We start from the raw sequence: 23,495 nt of genomic DNA on the forward strand, positions 1-23,495 counted from the left end.
CAATGACCAACAGACACCGGACACAGGCTAGCCAAAAACTACAGAAAAGGTAAGCAGAAACTGTTTTATCAAACTCTGCTTTTGGATTTTCGATAGGCTAAATTAATATTGTGTCCGATGTCTTAGTAAGTCTGAGTCTGCCAAAACTTAAGAAAAAGAGTGTCATAAATGTTGACTAGGATTTAAACTGGTGAATAGGATGTTGTTTTAAGAGAATTACAAGACTTAGTGGTGGTGTTTTGTGGAAAAATATAGTAGTTTCTTGAACGTGGCAGTTCAGAGTAGTCCTCGACGGAGGACTACTTTTAGCTGGGTTAGAGGCCCGGAGGAATTGAGAAACCCCGAATTCTACATATAATTGAGAACAAGACCAGGCAAAATACACTGTGGATGAATGCTGATGAGTAACGGAGATATTTCTCTGTGAAAACTCAGATTACAGACGTCTGCATAAACACAGAAGGAACAATATAAGCGGTGGAGATAACACCATAAGAATAGGAAGTCCTGTGAGTTCGAGACGTTTCTCTTAAGAGCTGTGAACAGAAGTTATTACAACTGTAAGACCGGCCATGAGCTGTGAGTTGGGTACAACCAACAAGATCAGACAGAAATAAAAGTTAAACGAATGAGCTGTAAGTTGGATAAATAACCAACGAGATCAGACTTGTTAGGGTTAAAAAGTGAATGAGCTGTGAGCTGGACACACACTCTGGCAAGAACAGACTAATTAGGAAAACACGAGTGAATGAAAGCGGTTGTGTGCTGGGGAAGAACGCCAAAGCAGCGAGCGGCTCCCATTGCGGGTTAAAAAAGAAAAACGGTGTGAAAGGCCCGGGGGACTGGATAAGTGTTCGGTCTGGTAACCTGACGGTGATAACAAGGACTGGCCACTGAAAACAGGCTCCTGGGGGTTGGATGTGTTCTGGTGTCCTGAGGGTCAATTAGAGAACCTTCAGTTGGACCGGGAACTCGGGACATAGTGTGCCATACGTCCCGGTCGGCCAGAACTGAATGAGTGAGTGACTGAGATAACGCATTAAATATATCTTTTAGAAAAAAGGATAGTAGTTGTCATAAGAATGGAAGGTGAATATGATAATAGTGGAGAGAAACAGAATGATCCATGGAAGAGCATAGAGAACCAGCTGCTAGTAATGAAAGCCGCTATTAAGAAATCACATGAATACAGAGGGGAGCAGAAGTTGGTTAAACGGATGGATTCTAAAATAAATGAAGAATTGTCAAAAGATGGAAAGAGCAAGACAGATAGAGAGAATGTTGGCAAGTGGTTTTGGTTGAAGATAAAAGTCAAAACAGGAGAAAGAGTTGGCTGATAAACAGTGTAGAGACTGCAGGTGGTTGGGAAGAGGAAAGTGGAAGGAACTTAGAGACAAAGCAGAAAAAGATGAAAAATGTTGGTCACAGATGGGTTTGCTGTGGCAAAGTAGTGACCATGCTATGACTGATAAAAGAGACAGGAAAAGCAGACAGATTAAAGATAGCAGTACAGTTGAAATGCTGCCGTCATATGAACTTCTTGCAAATCAGCCCACTTTATCACACACCACGGCCCCCACTTCTCCTCTTACTGGCTTATACCCCACGTTGCAAGTTACTGGGGGACACGTGAGCGTGTGTGATCTCCCGCCAGTAAATGCCCAGCCTCCTCCTGCCCCATCACCGCCTGCACCCTCCCCCTCCCCCTCCCCCTTGGCCTCAGTCTCTTTCAGCTCACATTCCAGTGCTGAGTCTGAGCTGTCTTGTGGAGGTTCATTCATTTCACAGGCTCCACTAATTGACCCATTTGCTGACCGGGTATTACGGGACAAATTGCAGCCAGCTTCTGGCCCAATAAAGTGGTCCACCCCGTATATTTCCCATTCACCTAGCGATATGGAATTGGTCACATCTCTGAAATCAGATGTAACTGAGGGCTCAGTTAAAATGTCAGTGTCAGGGAAATGGGTAAAAGAAGAACCACTGACTGCAGTAACCTATTATGACGCTGCTATGCAGGCACCACCCATTACAGTACAGAATCAGTCACCAATTGAAAATGAGGAAGTTATGTCATCTCCCTCAACCCCAATGCCACCAGTACCTGAGGCTATTCCTCCCCCTGCTGGACATGGCTATAACATGAGACCCCGAACCCTGCCCAAACCTTCTTACATGGGTCCACTGTTCCAATAACAATTTGGAGGAAACAGATACAAGCCATTCACACTGGGAGATCTTACCACTTTGTGTGATAAATTGCCCCTGATCTCAGAAGGTGCCTCTATATGGTTACAGACACTAGACTCCCTGACAGCAGGCACCACGTTAGCTCTAGGTGATTACAGGGCCATTGCTGGACGATGCATGAAGCCACACAGCTGTAGGGACATAGAGCTTGTTGCGGGTACAACAGCAGCACCAAATGGGGATCCATTTACCTTCTATTCCACTCTCATAGGCATAGCTCTTAGACAAATGTATCCAGTAACCAGAAGACGTACCATTCCAAAAGTTGACTGGAACGCAAACACAAATCCCAGAGAATATTTAGATCAGTGCAAATCCATGTGGCAAACACAGACAGGAACTAATCCAGACAGAGCTGGTCCCCAAAGGGACTGGTTCCGGGATGCTGTCTTAAGAGGGTTACCGTTGCAGGTTAAAACTAATATGGAGGATAATCCCGACCCCCTGGATCAGAGACTGGGGTATGGGATCGCCATCTGATGCATCATTTATCTAAACTCAAAGAGGCAAAACAAAATGAGGAAAGTGAATTAAAAACGTTACAAACTCAGCTCCTGAAAATGCAATTAGCAGAAGCTAAACAGAAGGTCGGGGAAAAGAAGAAGGAGGGTAAAACATCTAAAATTATGTATGAAGGTGCAGTGTCTCAGCCCCCTCAGGCTCCTCCATTTCCTGGAAATCGAGAAACAGCAGGACAGTGGCATCAGGCCCTGATCCCATATCAGGGACATGCTGGTCATTTTGGGGGATGGGGAGGGCCAAGAGCAAGGGGATTCCAGAGAGGACCACAGAGGAGACTGGGTAATGCTGATGTGTGTTATTACTGCAATGAGCCTGGACACTGGGCCCGAGACTGCCCCCATAAGAATGGTCCACCCGGAGGGTATGGGTGTTATGGTCCCGCCATGGCTCCTCCGGCCTGTCCATACAGAGGCAGAGGTGGCCCAGTACGTGGCGCACACGGACAACAACTCCAATTACCGGCCTGGGACGAGCCTAGTCTCTGGCCTGAGCACCACTGAAGGTCCCCACCGACCCCAGAAGACAGCGGGACTGCGGACCCCTGCTGTCTGTGACTGTGTCCGGAAATAGCCTTCCTTTTCTGGTGGACACTGGGGCCACATGTTCAACCATCAAACAGGCTCCTCCAAACACACTCTCCACCAGGATTACAACTGTCATGGGGTTCTCGGGGGCAAAACAGGTCCTGCCATATACCAAGCCTTTAAAGACTGAAATTGGTGGACAGACACTGAATCACAGTTATCTAGTTTCCACTGACACACCAGTAAATTTATTGGGTAGAGACATGTTAATAAAACTGGGAGCAACCATTTTATGCGGGACTGATGGACTGCAGGTTCACCTGCCCAATGGCATCCAGTTATTTTGTGGCAATAACACTTCTTTTTCACATGGACAATACCTCCTCCAGCCACTGCAGGACTCAATGGCTGATATATACTGGGTTTTGCTGCAACCTGAAACCACCGCGCACAGAGGCATTCTCTCGGCTTTCCATTGGTGGAAATCCTGGGTCTCCACTCTGGCGCCCTATGTACCTCCTCCTGACCCCCCACATGTCACCTTGTTTTATGATAGAAATAATTGTGAATGTTACCAGGAAAGCTTTGCTGATGAGTTAGAGGGTACACACTGGGACATTGCCACCACAGACATTTATGTAGCACCAGAAGGAGTGGTGGCCGGGGTTCACTTGACTGAAGAGCAGGAAGTGTGGTTTAGGATGTGGTCTGATGGCGTGTCTCATGTCTCTTTGGCTCTGCACCCAGGTCATGAAGCACGTGAACTTGAGGGTGTGTTAAAACGCTCCCTGAACCTACAGGATTGGCAGCCTTTGGCAACCCCTGACTTTTTTTACTCGCCCTCAGGTAACACTTATCGCATATTCAACCACTCCATGGATGTGGGCACACTGGAGCATGTTCAGTTAGACAGACACCATGGTAGGGAAAAAACAGACCATCCGCTGGCAGCTGCTATTGTGGAAAAAATGCCTTCCACCCTCTGGGCAGAGAGACCCACAGATGTAGGCCTGATTCAATGTTCCCCCATTACCTTTCAGTTGACCACGGACCAACCAATATGGAAGCCCCAATTCCCTCACAAACCAGCAGCAGAACTAGGCATTAAAGATACAGTGGAAGGCCTCTGGAACTCAGGTGTTTTAGAGTCCGCACATTCCTCTTCATGGAACACACCCATTCTGCCAATGGAGAAAAAAGGAACGGGTAAATGGCGCATGGCACATGATTTACGGGCCATAAATGCAGCTTTGGCCACCCCTACCGTTCCCTATGTTGCTCTGACAAATCTTAACCCTGACCATTGCTGGTTTACCTGCATTGATCTGGGGGGGGGGGGTTAGGACAGTCCTCATGTAGTGTAATGCTGGACAACATGGAACAAAGACATCATGAGTGCACCCGACACGCAGCAGGGATGGCTAAAATAATTCAAAAAACAGCTCATGTAGTGATGGGACATCCTCTTAACATATTGACATCACATGGTGTGGTGGCCTTTGTGAACTCTCAGGCTTTCACACTCTCACCATTGAGACAACAGAGGCTGAGTAAGGTGCTGGAGGCCCCAAACATCACATACACACATGAAGGAATAAACATGGCAGATAGAATAACTACCGGTACACCACATGTCTGCACAGAAAAAGGAGAGTTCAATTAAAAAATCAGACCGGATCTACAAAGTACATCCCTAAAAGACGCCCGAAACCTGTACACAGACGGGTGCTGCTTCAGACATGACACAGAAGGACTTAAGGCAGCATACGCGGTGGTGGAAGACACAGGGACAGATTTTGTCACAGTACAGGCAGAGGAACTGACAGACGCACAACCAGCGCAGAGAGCAGAAGTTTTGGCAGTAAGAGCTGCTCTGGAACTAGGAGCAGGACAGAAGGTTAACATTTACACAGACTCCGCATACGCTACAGGAGCAGTACATGTAGAACTCAAACAGTGGCTGAGGACAGGATTCAGAACTGCAGGAGAGAAACCCATTAAACATGAACAGGAAATGAAAACGTTGGCTGAAGCTTTGTTGCTCCCTCAAGAAGTAGCCGTCATTAAATGCAGAGGACTTGACAGCAGTAACACCAGAGTAGCACAAGGTAATCAGGCAGCTAAACAGTGTGCAGGATATCAGCCCAGGCACATAATGCTGTGTTCAGAAGCAGGGTGGACACCAGAACCCACCCTGGAAGAAGTAATGAAATTACAAAAGGGGGCCTCTCCTGAGGAAAAATCAGTTTGGAAGGCCCGAGGGGGCTCAGAGTATCAGACTGGTCTCTGGAGAAGCCCAGACAGATGTCCCATTTTGCCACCAAGTCTTACCAAAGTAGCCCTAGAAGAAGCACACGGAGAAGGACATGTGGGAACAACGCAAATGTTGAAAAATCTTGAACACTGGTGGCACCCTTTTTTGAAACCAATGGCAGTGCATTGGATTAATTCATGTGAGATGTGCAGGCAGTTCAATGTTAGACCAACCTTGAAGCCAGCAACTGGAAAGTTTCCAGTAGACCCAATAGCAGGAAAAGAGGTTATCATGGATTATACAGACATGACTGAGATAGTAAATGGGTTCAGATATCTGTTGGTGTGTGTGGATGCATTTACTGGATGGCCAGAGGCATGGCCTACAAAAAAGGAAGACAGCAAATCTGTGGTGAAGTGTTTGATAAATCATTATATCCCTAGACACGGTTTTCCAGCAAAAATAAGGTCTGACAACGGAACACATTTCAAAAATGAGGAACGGAAGGAAGTGGAAAAATTCCTGGGACTGAAACACTCATTTGGCACTGTGTATCATCCACAGTCACAGGGGAAGGTTGAAAGAATGAATCAAACTCTTAAAACCAAATTGGCTAAAATCTGTGCACAGACCAAAATGAATTGGGTTACTGCCTTACCATTAGCTCTGATGTCTGTACGGAGTTCTATAAATCAGAAACATGGTTTGACCCCACATAAGCTGCAAACAGGGAGGCCATTTCCAGGCCCACAAACAAGGTTACCGTTTCTCACTGAGTGTGAACAATCTATGTCTCATCGTGATTATTACAGATCTCTCCACAGTCTTGTTACAGCTTTCTCCAAACAGATCCCAGCAGAACCAGAGACCAGGGTTGGAACCACCACTTCGGAAGCCGAGTGGGTCCTCCTGAAAGTCATCAAAAGAAAGTGGTCAGAGCCAAGGTGGACCGGTCCATTTCAGGTCACAGAGAGGACAACCCATGCAGTCAGGCTGAAGGGCAAAGCCGCTACTTGGTATCATTGGAGCCAGTGTGCAGGAGCAGAACCACCTCAACAATCCCTCTCTCAGGTTCAGGAAGATCTGAGCGAAAACACAGGAAAAGACAATCTCACTTCTCTCACCCAAGAAGGGGCAGAATAATGCCCGGGTGAGAGAAATTAGCCCAGGGTTAGTCTGCCCTGAGAGCTGAAGACAGAGGAAGAACAGCAGAAGAAGAGGCGGAAGTGATTGAGTTTCCCTCTCACTAGGAGTGGTAGAGTTTTCCTCCCACCCCAGAAGACACTGTTCGGCGAACATTTTATATTTTATATTACATTTTGATGTTTCTGTATCTTTTTCAGGTTATGATTTAACTTCATATGTTTATGTTTTAAGTTTCATAAGTAAAAAAAAAAAATGAGTACCCAAAGCAAGGAAACTAGACTCTCTAGGAGTTTCATCATAGGTGGAGTGTTACTCTCAGTATTCATTGTTACGTTTATCTTAGGGTATTTTTGTGAACTTCCATTCCAGACATGTTCTGAAAACCACTCCGGAAAGGTGTCCAAAAGGTCTAAGGTAAACAAACCCAAGGACATGTGCCTTAAGCATTATGAGGGATTAGAACTAAATTACACGTTAGGAGCAACTACCACTTTTCGGTTTGACCTGTGTGATGTCATAAAGTGTGGGAAGAATCCAACTGCCTGGAGGGGATATGATGTGTATTTGTGTGCCAATCTCGACGTTTCCACCCAATGCGCTGCAGGCAGGACCATGAGTTTATATGGGGAAAACGAGCTTTGCGGAAACTGGGGTCACGCAGTGCGGTACACGGGTAGGTGGACACCCACCCTGACATATATAAATTCATGGAATCGAAAAAAAGCCAAGCAAATCAGCCTGGTACGAAATGCATTGACGCATAACACACCTGGGGGTGTCAATCCACTACTTTTGTCCATAAAATCGTTACAAGAAGGTTTGCATCGCACCTCTCACAAGTGGGATGAGGTGATGTATTTCACTCTAGGCGTAGAGGTAACAGGGACCGACCCCCAGGTACTAATCAAAATCAATTTAAATAAACCAACTCCTCAGGTACAGGCCACCTGCTCTCCTACAGTCACAGAACCAGAAGACCAACTAGAGGGGGTGGTAAAAGTAGACTATTCCACCCTACAACCCCTAGAAATAATACAGATGGCCACAGGTTATGTGGAAGACAATTTGTGGCTACAATGGATAATGCAAACAGCAAAAGAACAAAGTAAAGCAGACTGCGTTGCCTGTGCAGCAGCACGGCCACACTTAACGACTGACCCGGCTCTTCTGTACCCAGAAGATACATGGGGTTACAATTGTATGTTGAAACTCACACAGGAGGCCACACCTTCTAATTGTACCACTCTAGCCAGTATTTTCCCACAAATATCTAACAATACCAAGACAGGACCATTCACTCCCCAGAGGCTGAATGGGACATATTGTTGTTTCAAGTTCACCTCAAACACCCCAAAGGTGAATGTAGGACAAATTCCCTTGGACTGGTGTAATACCACCACATCTGGGAAAGTGATAGGACTTTGGGCACGATCAGGATTATATTACTACTGCGGAGGATATAGACTTCTCACTAATATACCAAATAACACCATAGGAGTATGTGCAATGGTCAGATTGCAGACCCCGTTGATTTTAATTGGTCCTAATATTACCTCTGTGACATATCACCAAGATAAGGCACTGGCACTCACTCGTAGGAGGAGAAGAAATATTATGAAAAGAAGTGCTTCAACCACTTTTGACCTGAGTCAGGGTTCCCCCACCTATATAGATGCAATTGGAGTTCCGCGAGGAGTCCCAAATGAGTATAAACCTGCAGACCAAATATCAGCTGGATTTGAAAACATCCCTATTATAGCTGCCTTGTTCCCAGTAACGGCCAACAAAAATGTAGACCGCATTAATTATATTCATTATAATGTTTTGCGTCTGGCCAATCTAACTCAAGACGCTGTAGAAGGTTTATCTGAACAATTGGCCCCTACTTCCCTCATGGCAGTTCAAAATAGGATGGCACTGGATATGTTGTTAGCTGAAAAAGGGGGCATGTGTGCCATGTTTGGAGATATGTGTTGTACTTTTATTCCTAATAACACTGCACCGGATGGTTCAGTGTCAAAGGCTTTAGAGGGACTTAAGACCCTCTCCGCCACCATGCATGAACATTCTGGAATTGATAATCCCCTGGAGGAGTGGATGACAGACATATTTGGACACTGGAAGGGTTTGATAATGTCTTTGATGATTTCTATTGCAGTATTTGTAGCTATAATGGTGACCTGTGGATGTTGATGTGTGACATGCATTCGTTCTCTAATGGTGCGCCTCATCACCTCCGCAATTGAGCAGAGGGATCCAAAGATAACGATGCCACTGTTGCAAATTGACCCTAACCAGGATGAGGACTCAGAGTGTGAATTCATGGACGCATAATAAGATGGATGCATGTTTTCTTAATGATTTTCCTGTTTTACATGTGGTACAGTAATATTTTTACTTATTTCTACTTATTCTTAGAAGTACTTGGTTAAAGGACATTTTAGATTGTGAACTCTTTTTTGAGAGTTCAAAAGGGGGATTGTAGAATATAAACTATCTATGTGTGTAACTGGAATATGCAGATAGAGGAGAGGGGAGTAAAGCATAGGGAGTGAAGATAGAGGTCATAAATTGGTGAAGGAGAGGGGATTACCGGATGGGGGTGAAGAACATAGGGGAGGATAAGCTTGCTAGAAGAAAATAACCAGAAGCAGTCATTTGGATATAAGGAACTGTTATGCTATACATAAGTGACATGATATATGTATATGTTGAACACACCCCTGAGACGTAATAAAACGAGCTGGAAGCGGAGAGAGACCAGAGTTGGGCTTGCAGGTGTTTGGCTGGGGCCTATCTCTCACTCTGCGCAGAGGCAAACATAAGCTGATTGTACTTTGTGTTTATTTCACTCTTTTGAAACCTGTGCCCAAATCAACGGACCCGGGGAAGCAGAGACGGCTTCGACACTAACTACTAAAAGGAGATTGCTAAAGAACATTTCTGTTCACAGAAGACTAATTCAAAGAATATCAATGGAAAGTTGAGAGGAAGGAAACAAATACTAGAATCAGAGAATTAACTGCAGCCTTCATTTTTAGGAGATATTTTCAAGCAGTGGACTGTGTGTCCACTGCCTGTGTTTAGTGCTTTAAGAGCCACCAAAAACTGATGTATCCAGAACATGAACCACAACTGTCACATTCCTTATGTTGCCCACTCCTGAACAAGAATGTATTTAGTTCAGGAGCATCTTAACAATGAAGCATCTTACCTAGGCTATGGAGAAAAAGGACATGACTATTGCTTGGTGACCTAAAGTCCTCTGTTTGCTTTTTATTTGGAAATCAGCATCCCAGAGACTAGAGGGAAAGTGGAAGGGCACACGATCCAAGTTGCTTGAGTTCCAATTGAAGGTTTCACACTCTGGTATGATTTGGGGAGCTATGCCATCAGATTGTGTCGTTCCACTGTGTTTTATCAACACTAAAGTCAGCAAAACTGGATGGCCAGCCAACTCTCATGACCTAAACCTATGGGATATTGTAAAGAGGAAGATGAGAGACAGCTGAGCCAATAACTCAAACACGTCAAAGGCCGCTATTGAAGTCACCTGGGCTTCCTGAGAACCTTAGCAGAGCTACAGACTGATCTCTTCCATGCAACGCTGCATTGTAGTAATTGATGCAGTGTCATGTGAAGTTCTGTTGGTTTGAGGTTTTGCAGTGTTTCAATTTTTTTAACTCTGTTTTATTTTGTGGAGTAATTTCCTGTCTCATTTCAGAGAACTTCACTTCCTGTGATTCCCTTCTTCAATCAGCCTCTGCCACACCCATAATATTATCCACATGTGTCTCATTGTCCTCCTGTGTTTGTTTGCCTATTTATTCCTCACCCAGTGCAGCTTCCTTTGCCAGTTTGTCTTTGTCCCTTGTGTCAAGTATTCCAGCCTTTCTTTAAAACCTTGCTTTCCAGTGATTTCTGACCCAGCTAGTATTTTGGATTTGCCTCTGCCTCTGTTTGGAAACAGAGGAATTCAGCTTGGATTGGAGAGGATTTCTGTGTATCGACCTTGGACTGTATTAAAGGATTATTGCTTTTGTGCCAAATCATGACTTCTTTTGGTGATCAACTCAGTTTTTTGGTGGAGCAGGTTCAGAGGCAACAGCTCACTTCTGGGCAGCCTCCCAGGCGTGGGGGACCAGTGCAGGGACAATGGAGACACAGTGCTGCCAATTGAACTTCCTGGCATGCTCGGACTCCCACCATGGCTCCAGTTTCATCTGTTTCATCTGAGGAACCCATGAACTTGGCTGGGCCCACATCTCTCCTTAGGAGCGTCAGCACCATCTGAAGATGGACCTATGTCTGTACTGTGGTCAGTCGGGCCATATAATTTTCAACTGCCCAGCTAATGGCCACTGATTCTATTCTGTCCTGGAACTGTGATTGTCTACAGAGCCAAACTGCTCCAGAGAATGTTTTTCCTCCTAAAACCCAGCCATCCACACCAGATTTAGACTCTTATTTTCCTGAACTGTTCAAAGTTCTCACCTGTTATCATGACCTTAAGGAAGTCTTTACCAAATCCCGTGCTACTTCACTGCCCCCTCATCGGCCATTCGACTGCGCCAATGACCTGCTGCCGGGAACCTCGCCCCCTAAGGGACGTCTCTACTCATTGTCCTTACCTGAACAGCAGACCATGAAAGACTACGTGGACTCCACTTTCAAGGTAGGCATTATTCAACCATCTTCCTCTCCTGAGAGAAGAAGGATGAGTCGGGCATGTATCAATTATCGGGGGCTCAATGACATCACCATCAAGAACAGGTACCCTCTTCCTCTTATCTCTTGAGCTTTTGGACTGTAGCAACATGCTAGAATTTTTACAAAGTTGGACTTGGGAAATGCTTATCAACTCATGAGAAACAGGGAGGGAGCTGAGTTGAAGACTGCCTTCAATATACCCATTGGGCCTTATGAATATCTTGTGATGCCCTTTGAACTTACTAATGCCCCAGCTGTTTTTCAGGCCTTGATTAATGATGTGCTCAGAGACATGCTCAATGAATTTGTCTTTGTATACCTGGACAACATTCTGATTTTCTCTCCTGATGAGCAGTCCCACTCTAACCATGTTCACAAGGTTCTCCAGTGTCTTCTTCAGCATCAGCTTTATGTGAAAGTGGAGAAGTGGGACTTTCACGTGCCCAGGGTCTCTTTTCTTGGCCTTATGGTGGGTCAGGGAGAGATCCAGATGGAGCCTGCCAAGGTGGTGGCAGTGAGAGACTGGCCAGTCCCAACTTCAAGAAAGGAGGTACAAAGGTTTTTGGGTTTTGCAAACCTTTATAGAAAGTTTATAAGGGGCTTCAGCACCATTGCAGCACCTTTGCATGCCTTAACCCCTCCAACTTCTACGTTTCTGTGGTCTCCTCAAGCTGACAAGGCCTTCCAGGAACTCAAGAGCAGTTTCATTTCAGCCCCGATCCTCGCCATGCCAGATCCTCAGCTTCAGTTTGCTGTTGAAGTAGATGCCTCAAATTCTGGAGTGGGGGCAGTTCCTTTTCAACGCTCATTGCAGTAAAATCACATTCACTCCTGTGCCTTCCTCTCATGTAAAATGTCTTCTGCTGAGAAGAATTATGATATCGGGGATCGAGAGTTGTTGGGCATTAAGGTGGCACTAGAAGAATAGCATCACTGGCTTGAAGGGACACAACAGGCATTTCTTGTCTGAACACACCACAAGAACTTGGAGTATTTTCGTAGGGCCAAGAAACTGAACCCCCGTCAAGCCAGGTGAGCCTTGTTTTTTAACCGTTTTAACTTCACTGTTTCCGATTGACCTGGTTCAAAAAATGCTAAACCAGATGCCCTGTCTTGCTAACATAGTCCTGCTTCCTCCACCCTGAGGCTCCAGAGCACATTATCCCATTTTCATGTGTAGTAGGGGCAATGACTTGGAGTGTGGAGGAGCAGGTCAAGCAAGCAACTGCTGGTTTCCAACCTCTGGACGGGTGTCCCCCGAACCGGCTTTTAGTTTCCCCAGAACTTGGGTCTTAAGTCATCCATTGGGCACATGCTTCCAATTTTTCCTGTCATCCTGGGTTCAAAAGAATGCAGCAGTTTTGGGGGCCTTCTTTGAGGAGAGACATTATGGAGAATGTGGCAGCCTGTCCTGTTTGTGCCCAGCACAAATCTTCGCACGCTCGTTCTTCAGGACTGCTCCATCCTCTCCCAATTCTAACTCGACCCTTGTCTCACATTTCTCTGGATTTTGTTAGTGGACTGCCCGATTCAGCAGGTAATACCACCATTCTCACTGTAGTCGACAGATTTTCTAAAATGGTTCACTTCATTTCTCTTGTTAAGCTGCCCTCAGCTAAAGTGACAGTAGAGGTCCTAATGACTCATGTATTCTGAATACGTGGTTTCTCGACTGATGTAGTTTCTGACAGGGGTCCCAGGTTTGTCTCTCAATTTTGGAAAGCCTTTTTATTCCTTGTTAAGAGCATCTGTCAGTCTCTCATCAGGTTATCATCCTCAAACTAATGGGTAGTCTGAACGACTGAATCAGGAGTCTAGGCATCCTCGCCTTTAGGTGTCCCTCTTCCTGGAGTAAGCAACTCATTTGGATGTGTCCATGGCTATCAACCTCTGTTTCCAGCCCTTGAGAAGGAGGTTGGTGTTCTGTGTGCCCTTGCCCTTATCCGTCGCTATTGTACACCTGGGTCAGGGCATGACGCACCCTTCTAAAACAGTCTTTGGCCTACAAGAGGGCTGCTGACTGACACAGGGTTCCAGCACCAGCCTATCAAGTGGGACAGAAAATGTGGCTATCTACTCGAGACCCCTCATCCCCCCCAGTTTGTTGATGGTGGCCTTGTCTATTCAGTTAAGAGACTGATGGATGCCGAGGCCGTGGTCACCAGTTTCTTGTTGACTGGGAGGTTATGGACCTGAAGAGAGGTCGTGGGTGTCAACCAGTGACATTCTGAATCCCACTCTCATTTGGAACTTTTATGACCGACACCCGGGTATTCCTGTTCCGTCGGGGGCCGGACTTTGTGAGGAGGGGAAATGTTGTGTGAAGTTCTGCTGTTTTAAGGCTTTGCAGCGTTTCCCTTTTTTTTTTTTACTTCCTGTTTTATTTTGTGGAGAAGTTTCCTGTCTCATTTCAGAAAACATCACTTCCTGTGAATCCGTTCTTCAATCAGCCTCTGCCACACCCTAATGTTATCCACCTGTGTCTCATTGTCCTCATTTGTTTGCCTATTTATTTCTCACCCGTGCAGCATCCTTTGCCAGTTTGTCTTCGTCCCCTGTGTCAAGCATTCCAGCCTTTCTTTAAAACATTGTCTTCCAGGGATTTTTGACCCAGCTTGTATTTTGGATGTGCATCTGCCTCTGTTTGGAAACTTCAGCTTGGGTTGTATTGGATTTCTGTGTATCGACCTTGGACTGATTTAAAAGATTAATGCTTTTATGCCATTGTGTTGAGTCTTGCATTTGAGTCCTCCTCCCTGTGTCGCACGACATGCAGAAGGACTCCCAACCAAGTGTTGAGGGCTCATATTGTACAAATACTTTACACGTTTTTCAGTAGGCTGATATTTCTGTTTTAAAACTCATTTTTCTTGTCTTATACTCTTAATTTCTGAGAAACGGCATTTAGGTTTTTTTTTCACATAAAAATCACTCACTGTAAAAGAGATAGATAGATAGATAGATAGATAGATAGATAAAATGTCTCGTCATTAACTATAACCAACAAATTATCATAATTAACAGAAACAAAGACTTGGAAACATCTGTCAGTGTGTAATTAACTAAAATAAATGGACTTTTAAATATTATTCTAATTCATGATTGTACATGAGTTTCACCTGTTGAGTTACTTATATTAATGAAATAATTACATTTTTGACGGTATCTCGATTTTCATAATGGTTGTACCTGTATGTATCTTAATCCATGTGTAGGAAATGATGAAAGTATGCACCCAGGCATACAATCTTACCCTCTGTGTGAATTGCAGACACATAGCTCCAGCTGTACCTCTTGACAATATCCACCATGGCTCTGGCCTGTTGCATATCTGATGGCACCACTCTCATGAAGTATTTATACAGGCTCTGTTCGAAGAGATTTACATCTTCACAAATTTGGCAGCATACTTAGCATGTTTGCAAAAACTATGCTGTTCACTGACTTCTGCATTTATTGCATCTGGCCTCTAGGTTCTAAAATTCAACAAGAACATTTGAAGCTTCCAATTTATTTGCCAGCTTTACCTTGTCACTGAGATCCATGCTGGTGGCTGAGTATGCAATTTGTGGGATGTTGAAGAGCTGCAGGAGATTTTGCACCTGGATTGCCACAGAGCTAGATCCCGGTCCTATGAGTCCCACGATGGGCTTCTTTCCTTGCAGAAGTAAAGTCCCAGCTTCTGCTGTGCATCTAGCCTGGCTCTCCTCCTCATCGCTGGACACTAGTGTGTCCCGGATAAACTCAATGCTCTGCTCCAGCGCCACTGCTGAGTGCCAGCAGGAGTCCCTGGTGTAAAAAGATTGAAATCACCATCAAAATGTTTTGGTAAAGAGATTAGAGCAAGAGGTGAAGATGTGATACAGCTTCCAAACAAAGTTGGTAGAATGGGTTTTGGTCTGAATTAGTCAGTGAAGTTGGCATTTTAAAAGTTATTTTAAGCTTGAATTCAGCTAAGCTTTGAGTGAGAGATTTGTCTTAATTCAAAAAAGTATGTTTGGGGCTGACTTCTATAACCTCTTTTTCATGAAGCAAAGACATTTTTGTTCCTTTACAATGCTTTTAAACTAGAAGATTGTTTCATACAATATTTTGGAAACAATGACTGTAGCCTCCAGCTACTAAATCTTGATTTACTCCAATGCCATAGTTCTTAAACTGTGTTACAAGAACTACTGGTTGTACAGCCACAAAAAAATGCTAATCATGTGAAATAAAAAAGAAAGTACTCAAAGGAGAGATGCAGTGGAGAATATTTGAAAGGAATCACAATTTAAAGTAAAGCAGATAATGGTGTGCCAAGAACCAGTGGTGGTTCTACTACTTAATTCTAATGTCAGAACATCAATCTGGAAAAATAAAACATCATGTTAACCATCTTAACCATGCTTCTGTTTCAAGCTGGAAAACCAGTGTCAGACTAACTAGTATTAGCATAATAACCTAAAACAGTTTTTTTCTTTGCCTTTCAGTTCTTCAAGCTCTAAAACCTCATGTTCACATGTTTTATTATTATCCACCACAGCAAAAATAAAACAGAGGCATTTTGGAGATCAGATCCTTCCAATTCCATTCTTGAGCCCTTCCTATGATCACTCTTCTATCAGGAATCTTGGCATATTCTTTTCTTCTTTTGAAGTTATGTAGTTCTTGCTGGACAGCGCTCTGCTGCAACCTGTTTATTGTAAGGTGCTATATAAATAAAGTTGACTATCACAAGTGCAAGAAAAATATTTTTAGTGCAGCTATCACAAAGTTTTAAACTCGAAGCAGCCATATTGGATTTTGAGATCAGAGTCTTTGATAAACCTTCGACTTTCCCACTTGGACTTCAGGCTTCAGAGAACCCTTCTGCTCATCTTTCCAACTTGGAACTTGAAAATTTTGACTTCTGAGCAAAGATGGGTTGGACAACTAAACATCATCCCCCATCTAAACATGCAGTGCCAATGTGTCAAACCTGTCCAGTTCCTGTTGTATTGCTGGTTATCTCTGTTTATCTCTGCCAGAATGGTGGGACTTGAAACTCTCGGTTACAATAAAGTTTCTGGGCCACTGTTTGTAAGGTACTTTACAAGCAGTGAAACGCAATTGGTTCAACTGGATTAGGTCGCTTGGCTCTTAAAGAACTAAGGAACATTTGTTTATTACATTCTATTCATTCACATTGGATTTCTTCTCTAACTGTCTTCTGTCTTTGCCTTTTTCTTCTAACTAATTAGGTTTATTCTTCTGTATCCAGTTCCCAGAAGTCTCCATGGAAAATCATTTTACTCTTATCGTCAGATCATTCAACTATATAAACTTCTTATTAAAGCTTCAGTCTTTATGTTTATCTCTTTTTAATGTTGTTGATAGTTTCCTTCACATTTACCAGCACTACTGGCAAAGATGTGTTAGAAGTCCTAAAATAAATGGTTGTTATGGAAACTTGGTGACCCTATGTTACACTTTGCTGCAGTTTTCTAGCTTTGGGGATATTTTGTATCCCTTACCATCCTCTTCACTGTGCATGGCGGCAAAAAAACAGGGATCTTCACCCAGCTTTATTTATCACATTTGTAGTTGTTTAAATTTTTTTAAATCATTTTTCTGCCTGTAAATATGGGCTAGTTTTGGCAAGTAGCTGGTTTTATGTAGTCATTTCTGGACTTATTAAGATCAACAAACATCTGATGAAGTTAAATGGCACGTTTTCTTGTCTTTACTATTTTTAAGAGTGGGTAGGAGAAATAGCCTCTTGTTTCACATAGTCATACCACAGGAAAACAATCTAACACCTGAAATAGAGAAAAATATATTTAATTAAACATATACAGGAATTCTGAAGGATACAAATTAATGTAGCAACAATGATTTTGTAAAATTAAAAAAAATTATTAATCTTTGAATTTTTCACCCTGAAGAAAGTCACTCAAACTTTGCATTGCTCAAACTTATCTTCAATGTGAGACGTTGGTACTGTGATAAAGGGTAGAGATATTTACATCTTTTTCTTTCTTTTTTTGCTTTTTTCACATCTCTATCAGAGGTGCCAGCGTAGTGGATGTATATTCAATGATTAATTTTCACATATCAGGTTGCAGATTGAGAAAACAATTGAGAGTAATTAAAATATTTAGGTTATAACATTAGATTTTCTTTCTATTTTAAAGCTTCCTTGAAACAAAAAAAAACTGAATTGACGTATTGAAATTAAAACAGTCAATCCTCAATCAACAGTATTTTTTATGTTAGTTATGTTTTACCTGAAATTGTCATAACTGACTACTTAGTGCATTTAACAACTTTCTTAAATAAAGATTTTATTCATTTTTCTAGACTGATGGTGCTTTTTCATTTCAGTCTTTTAAACAATATTTAGAATAAAAGAGTTTGGTGCAAACATTCATGTGTTAGCTTACCCTCAGTTCTTGTTAATTTAAATCATCTTCTGGATAATTTTTGATTCCATACAAGTTGTAATAAAGCCCTTTTTCTCTATCAGAATCTTCTGAGTGGTTCATTATTCACTTGCAAGAAAATAAGGGAAGCTACTGCTGCTGGATGCTGACCTTATCTCACAGCCCAAAGATATATTTGGAAGGATATTGGGGTCTGCATTGATCCTGTCCAGAGTGTGCATCATGGCCTCCACTCTCTGGATCCCATACTGTTCACGCACGGCTCCACACTTTCGCTCATGCACCTGAACAAAGTGCACCAAAAAGTGGATTGTTAACGTTTATCGCACAGGATAGACAAGGACATAGGCTCATACAACAGGTACCTTGTCTGCAGGTGGTTGGTGGTGGACAGAGAACAGAGCTCCAATGATAATGTCACCTGGGATATGCGCCAGCACCCTTCTCTCATTATTCTGGGCACTGACCAGAGCCTGTTTTTTCAAGCTCAGCCAGCTCAGATCAGTTCCAAGCAACAGAATGATTCCAAACAACCTCATGTATAATCTTTTCACTGTCCATGTGCTGTTCCTTTCACCTGCCTCCATCCTCTGCCCTCTTAGAGTAGAGGTTCAGATGAATCCCTTGTGTTTTGCATGGAGAGAGCAGAGCCACAGGCAAGAGTTACAGTCCTCCTGAGGGAAAAGATGCGCATAGGCTTGGTATCTAAAGTCAAAACAAGCTGCCCATTCTTAACACTCACATTTTAGAACTATGCGAAAAATTAAAGAATACTTGCTGCCTACCTTTTTCCATGCAGATGCCGATCCAGTTGAGATTGTTTCCATCACAGAAGAGAAGTAAAAAGAAGCTGGTGCAGCTTTTTTACTGGAGCTCAGTCTGGTGCCTGGCTACAGCGAACTGCAAATAGCAGCAGATAATACAGCCAGTTTTGAAACATGTTTGACTTACTGACGCACAAGACAACCCCCCTCCTTCTCTCCAGCTCCTCTCCTCCCTCCTCCACCTCCTTCTCCTCCTCCATCCCTTCTTCATCCAAAACAGTGAAGAGTGGAGCATCAGTAGTGGCTGTTCAGATGGAAACTTGATATATTCAACAAGGATATATTTATACTTCTTGAACTTTTTCACGTTTTGTCACATTACAACTGAGAGCTTCAGTGTATTGTTATTATTTTAAATAAAATACTAAATAAAAAAGAAGATAACTTTGACTAGGCTATTTGAACATATGAAAATGCTTTGATCTAAACCATCCCATTGTAGCTTTGACTGCATATGTAGAGTTGTTGTCCTGCTGAGAGGTAAAAAAATTCAACCTAGTCTGAAGTTTTTTGCAGCCTTTCTCTGGGTAATCCCGTACATTTAGTTCCACCCATCTTCCCATCAAGTCTGAAAAAGCAATCCCCATAACAATATGCTGCCATATCCAAGAAACTAAACTTGTGGGAATAAAATCTGAAAATAATTTGACATCCTATCTCCTAAGTGTTTTTAAATGTTTTTGTTTGTCCTGTGGTTTCATGCCTTTTTTATGCTTTTTATGCTTAAAGGTATCCTGAAAATTCCATGAATTTTACTTTTTATCAATTTAATCGATTCAGTGTCGGAATCTGTGAAAAGCTTTTCGTTTGCTATAGTGTTGACTTATACAAGCTGATAAGCTTGATTCTTGTGCTTCCTGGGAAGTCCCTGATGCAAAGAAATGCAGAATTAGCCATTTTCAGAAGACTTCCGTTTTGTGAAATCCTGCTTTTGAAATCCATATTTTATGATATGGCTTTATTTGTATTGTCAGTGTCCATTTGTTAGTGTAAAATACACCATTGGATAGCATCTTTAATGTTTAGGATCATTGTAGAATCATAAATGGAACAAAATAAAGTGTTCTTTGATAGATTATATGTGTATATGTGCCCCTCTTTTATAACACTGCACTAGCAGATCTATTTTCAAACTGAACAAGTCCAAAGAAAAAAAAGGTCTGGTTAACAATGGTTGCAGTCTTGAGAGTTATTTGAGACAGCAGCAGTGATTTGAAGATTTATGAGTTCTGCTCAGCTGCTTCTTAGTGAGGACTTTGCTTCAGGTCCCTGCTGCGAATTGCACATGAATTGCTTGGTGTGTGATATATGACCACAGAGTCTCTGGATTTCTGTAGAATGCAAAAATAGAGATAGAGGTGTCAGAAAAACAGAGCCTGACAATATCTTAATGGATTGAATATAAAAAATGCATTTGTGTAACATTAATATTAACATATAGAGGCACATAAGAAATGAGGAATTTGTTTCAGAATCCTTCATCCTTTTTTAATCTGTGCTCCTACCATTTCATGAAGAATTTTGCACAGTTATGCTAGAACAAACTTTGTGTGAGTTTGTATGTTGGGGGTAACACTTATTTCGCTGGTGTTTCAAATTTTGTTTTCCATCTGTACTATATAAATAGTTAAAAAATGAGATTGGACTGTTCCAATTTTGCTCAGGAGTTTACATTTCCATTTTTAACGCTAAAACATTTACAGAACTGACCCTCAGAAGTTGGAATTTGAAGTGGAAAGGAAAAAGGTTTCTTTCCAACCCCGATTTCAAAGTCACATATGGCCGCCTTGCATGTGAAACTGTAAAAAATTGTTTTTTCTTCTATGATAATTTGTATCACATTAAAAGTTTCACACACAAAGCTATTTCAGCAAATACATAACTAATGTTTGAAAGTACAGAAATCTTAGCTTGTTTTATGAATAAAAGTTAGCATGGTCACTTAGCATATTAGTAGGCAAATTCCAGGTTAGGTTTGATGTTAGCACTATATCTGAGTTCTGACTTCAGAGGTAAATAGAACACAGAATAAGGTATCATCTTGTTTCCAAATTACTGTGATTCCGCTTCAGTTCATACTCAGAGTTCTAAAAAAATCTACTTTACTTCTTTCTGATAAACAAAAGGTTACTATGTCTGAATATCTTGTTTCAAATGTTAAACATGTAAGCTCTACATCACAATTATCTGTTCATATTTACCAAGTCAATAACTTAAAAAACATTTCTTCTGAGTACCACTAAAAGCAGTCCAAGTACCATCAGCAGTTGAGAACCCTCAATACCTTTAGACCATTTAAAACACACAATTTAAATCACAGTTTGAAAAAAGGAAAAGTCCTGTGAAGTGCAATTTTTTTTCTAGTAGGGTTAGAGCAGAGGAATGAACTCTAGGCATTTCTCTAATCCTACTGGATTTCTTTCATTTTTTTACATTCTACAGTATAATGTCTTCATACAAGGCAGTCAGTTTCATTACAATTATCTTATCCGAGAAGAGTAATCAGACCGGAAAAAGCCTCATGACTTTCATACTGTTCCTAAGGCAGTTTTACCTCAGATATACTTGCACTGAAATGCTTTATTATAATAAACCTCATCTTCTGTTGGGATACAGAAAGCAAAAGGGTGACTTTGAAACTTGTAGTACACACAATTCAAAAGGGAATTTTTGTTTAAGAACATTTTCTGATTTATTGGAACTAATCACAAAACATGTTCAAGGATACTCATGGTGTGGCACAGTCAAAGCTCAAAATTCCTAAATAAAAAAGGAAATATAAACTCATCTATGACAACCAAGGCCATTCTGCAAATTACAGTGGTTAATTATGGTTTTTGTACATTTCAAATTACAACATTCTATTTTTGGATGTATAATGCTGTTATACAACAATCTAAAATAGATTGTGGCATAACGATAATCTTTAAAGCTACTTTCTGTAAAATCAGTTTGACTTACTTTAGTTCATTAACTTTTAAACAACATGTCCTGTTTTTCAACTTCCTTTGCCATTATGCTGTAAATCAGAATTGAATGAAGATAATACCTGCTTTTCCACAAATAACCATGCTCACAAACCTTTGGAGACATCACATAAGGCATAGGGTGACTGATCACAGTTCTTTTAAGTATGTCCTATTGTATTTTTCTTGTTTTTTCTTCTTTATTTCCATGTTTTCATCAAATTCTCCCCATGAAGGTGTTTATTAGCATCCTGTTGGCAAGAGAAAAGTACGGTGGCCCTGAAGTGCAAACCCCTTTGCGTGTTCATACACATAAAAGCATTATGTGTATGAACACTGTATAATTTTAGGAAAATCTGGAAGGAATGAAACACATCTAGGTGATCTGTGAAAAAGACCTGGACAGAATGGAATGAACAGATTTTATTATCAAAGATTGTTAATGACAAGGAGTGATAGAAAAATTAAAGGATGACATTGATACATGGCTCCCTCTAGTGGCAGGACACTAACTTTTATCGGCCGCATTGCTTCCCTTGCAGATCTATTATCAATAAATAAATAAATACAAAGAAAACCGATCTGGTTGACAATGTTCTTGAGTGTGGAGAGTCATGTGAGACAGTAGGAGTGATATGAAGATATTTGAGTTTTTCTTCCTAGAAATCATCACAAAGCACAGTACTGCCCAGAGCAATTGTGTGTGAGTCAGCTGCTTCTTAGTGAGGACTTTGTTTCAGGTCTTTGCTGTAAATTGCGCAGTATATGATACATTAACACAGAGTCAGTTGTTTCTGAAGAATGTAGAAAGAGAAGTAGAGGGTTGGTCTAAGATTCGTTTGGACTTTTTTCCAGTTGGTTAGAAAACTTAAAGAAATTTGTGTTTTTTTTCATTAGGCACTGCCTCTAATTATGTCAATTAAATGAAACAGAAAAGAATCAGAATCAGCTTTCTTGGCCATGATTGGGAGCACAAACAAGGAATTCAACTTTGGTTTCAAGCGCTCACAGCGTACAGACGTTAAGCATAAAATATACAAACTTCAGGGGAAATAAAATAAGGATAAAGGGAACAGTATGTACATGTATGTGTATGTATAACCATTTTTTATAAAGAAAGGAAAAAAGAAAGGCAGGTTGTCATAGTGCAAATATGTTCATTTTGTTTCCAGCAGAGTTGCTGACTTCACAGGCTGTAAGGTGTTCATTGTGTTCATAGAGACAGCCAGGAGGAAGAAATTGTTTAATGTTTGGTCACACCTTCTCATTCAATGGTTTGTCTATTTTTATTACTACCCCTGGAAACTTCTTTAAGACTGTTGAAAAACTCGTTTGTGTCCAAACGTTTGACTGTTGAAATGCGCCCCAAAGACATGATATTATACCTGCAAGGAAATTTGGTTCTACAAAATATTGTCTTGGATACTAAATACAAATGCTCATCATATTTTTAAGATTTTTATCTTTAAATGTTGAAAACGACATACTTGCTTCCTTTTACATTTCAAAATTATGCATTAATTTGCGTTGGTGTATCACATACAATTTCCTAAAACAGCTACATTTCATTTTGAGCAGTAACATGACAAAATGTGAATACGTTGAGGGGGTACAAATGCTTTTAAAGACACTGTAAATGTTTATTATGTGGTCATAAATTGCTGTCACATAAATATCACCAGTGGAAACAGAAAAATATTTAGGTTGATTACAAGTATGAGCTTTAATGAATAATATTCCAACAATGGGATGTGTAGGCTACTCCCAGGCTGATTGCACCCCTCACGAGGTGAGCTTGAGGGTATTATGGCATGTGACTGAGAAAGTGGGGGTGGAGTTGGGGCTCAAGAATTTAAGTGAAAAATTCCTCCCACTTTCCCACTTTGGAAGTTTTC

The 23,495-nt window shown here is 41.7% G+C and overlaps 1 protein-coding gene across 1 annotated transcript in view; it reads right to left on the reverse strand.

Annotated features, from left to right (window-relative positions):
* Positions 1-18,737, reverse strand: part of grm5a (glutamate receptor, metabotropic 5a) — a 45,951-nt gene extending 27,214 nt beyond the window's left edge. The window contains exons 1-5 of the mRNA XM_047378972.1: positions 18,596-18,737; positions 18,176-18,484; positions 17,961-18,094; positions 14,934-15,195; positions 14,660-14,774 (exon numbers count right to left, since the gene is read on the reverse strand). Coding sequence (XP_047234928.1) covers positions 14,660-14,774; positions 14,934-15,195; positions 17,961-18,094; positions 18,176-18,397 — 733 coding nt within the window. The 5' untranslated portion in view covers positions 18,398-18,484; positions 18,596-18,737. The remainder of the gene's footprint in view (positions 1-14,659; positions 14,775-14,933; positions 15,196-17,960; positions 18,095-18,175; positions 18,485-18,595) is intronic.
* Positions 18,738-23,495: the final 4,758 nt, after the last annotated feature.

This window comes from Girardinichthys multiradiatus, chromosome 11 (genome assembly GCF_021462225.1).
Source record: "Girardinichthys multiradiatus isolate DD_20200921_A chromosome 11, DD_fGirMul_XY1, whole genome shotgun sequence".
Classification (NCBI taxonomy): Eukaryota; Metazoa; Chordata; class Actinopteri; order Cyprinodontiformes; family Goodeidae; genus Girardinichthys; species Girardinichthys multiradiatus.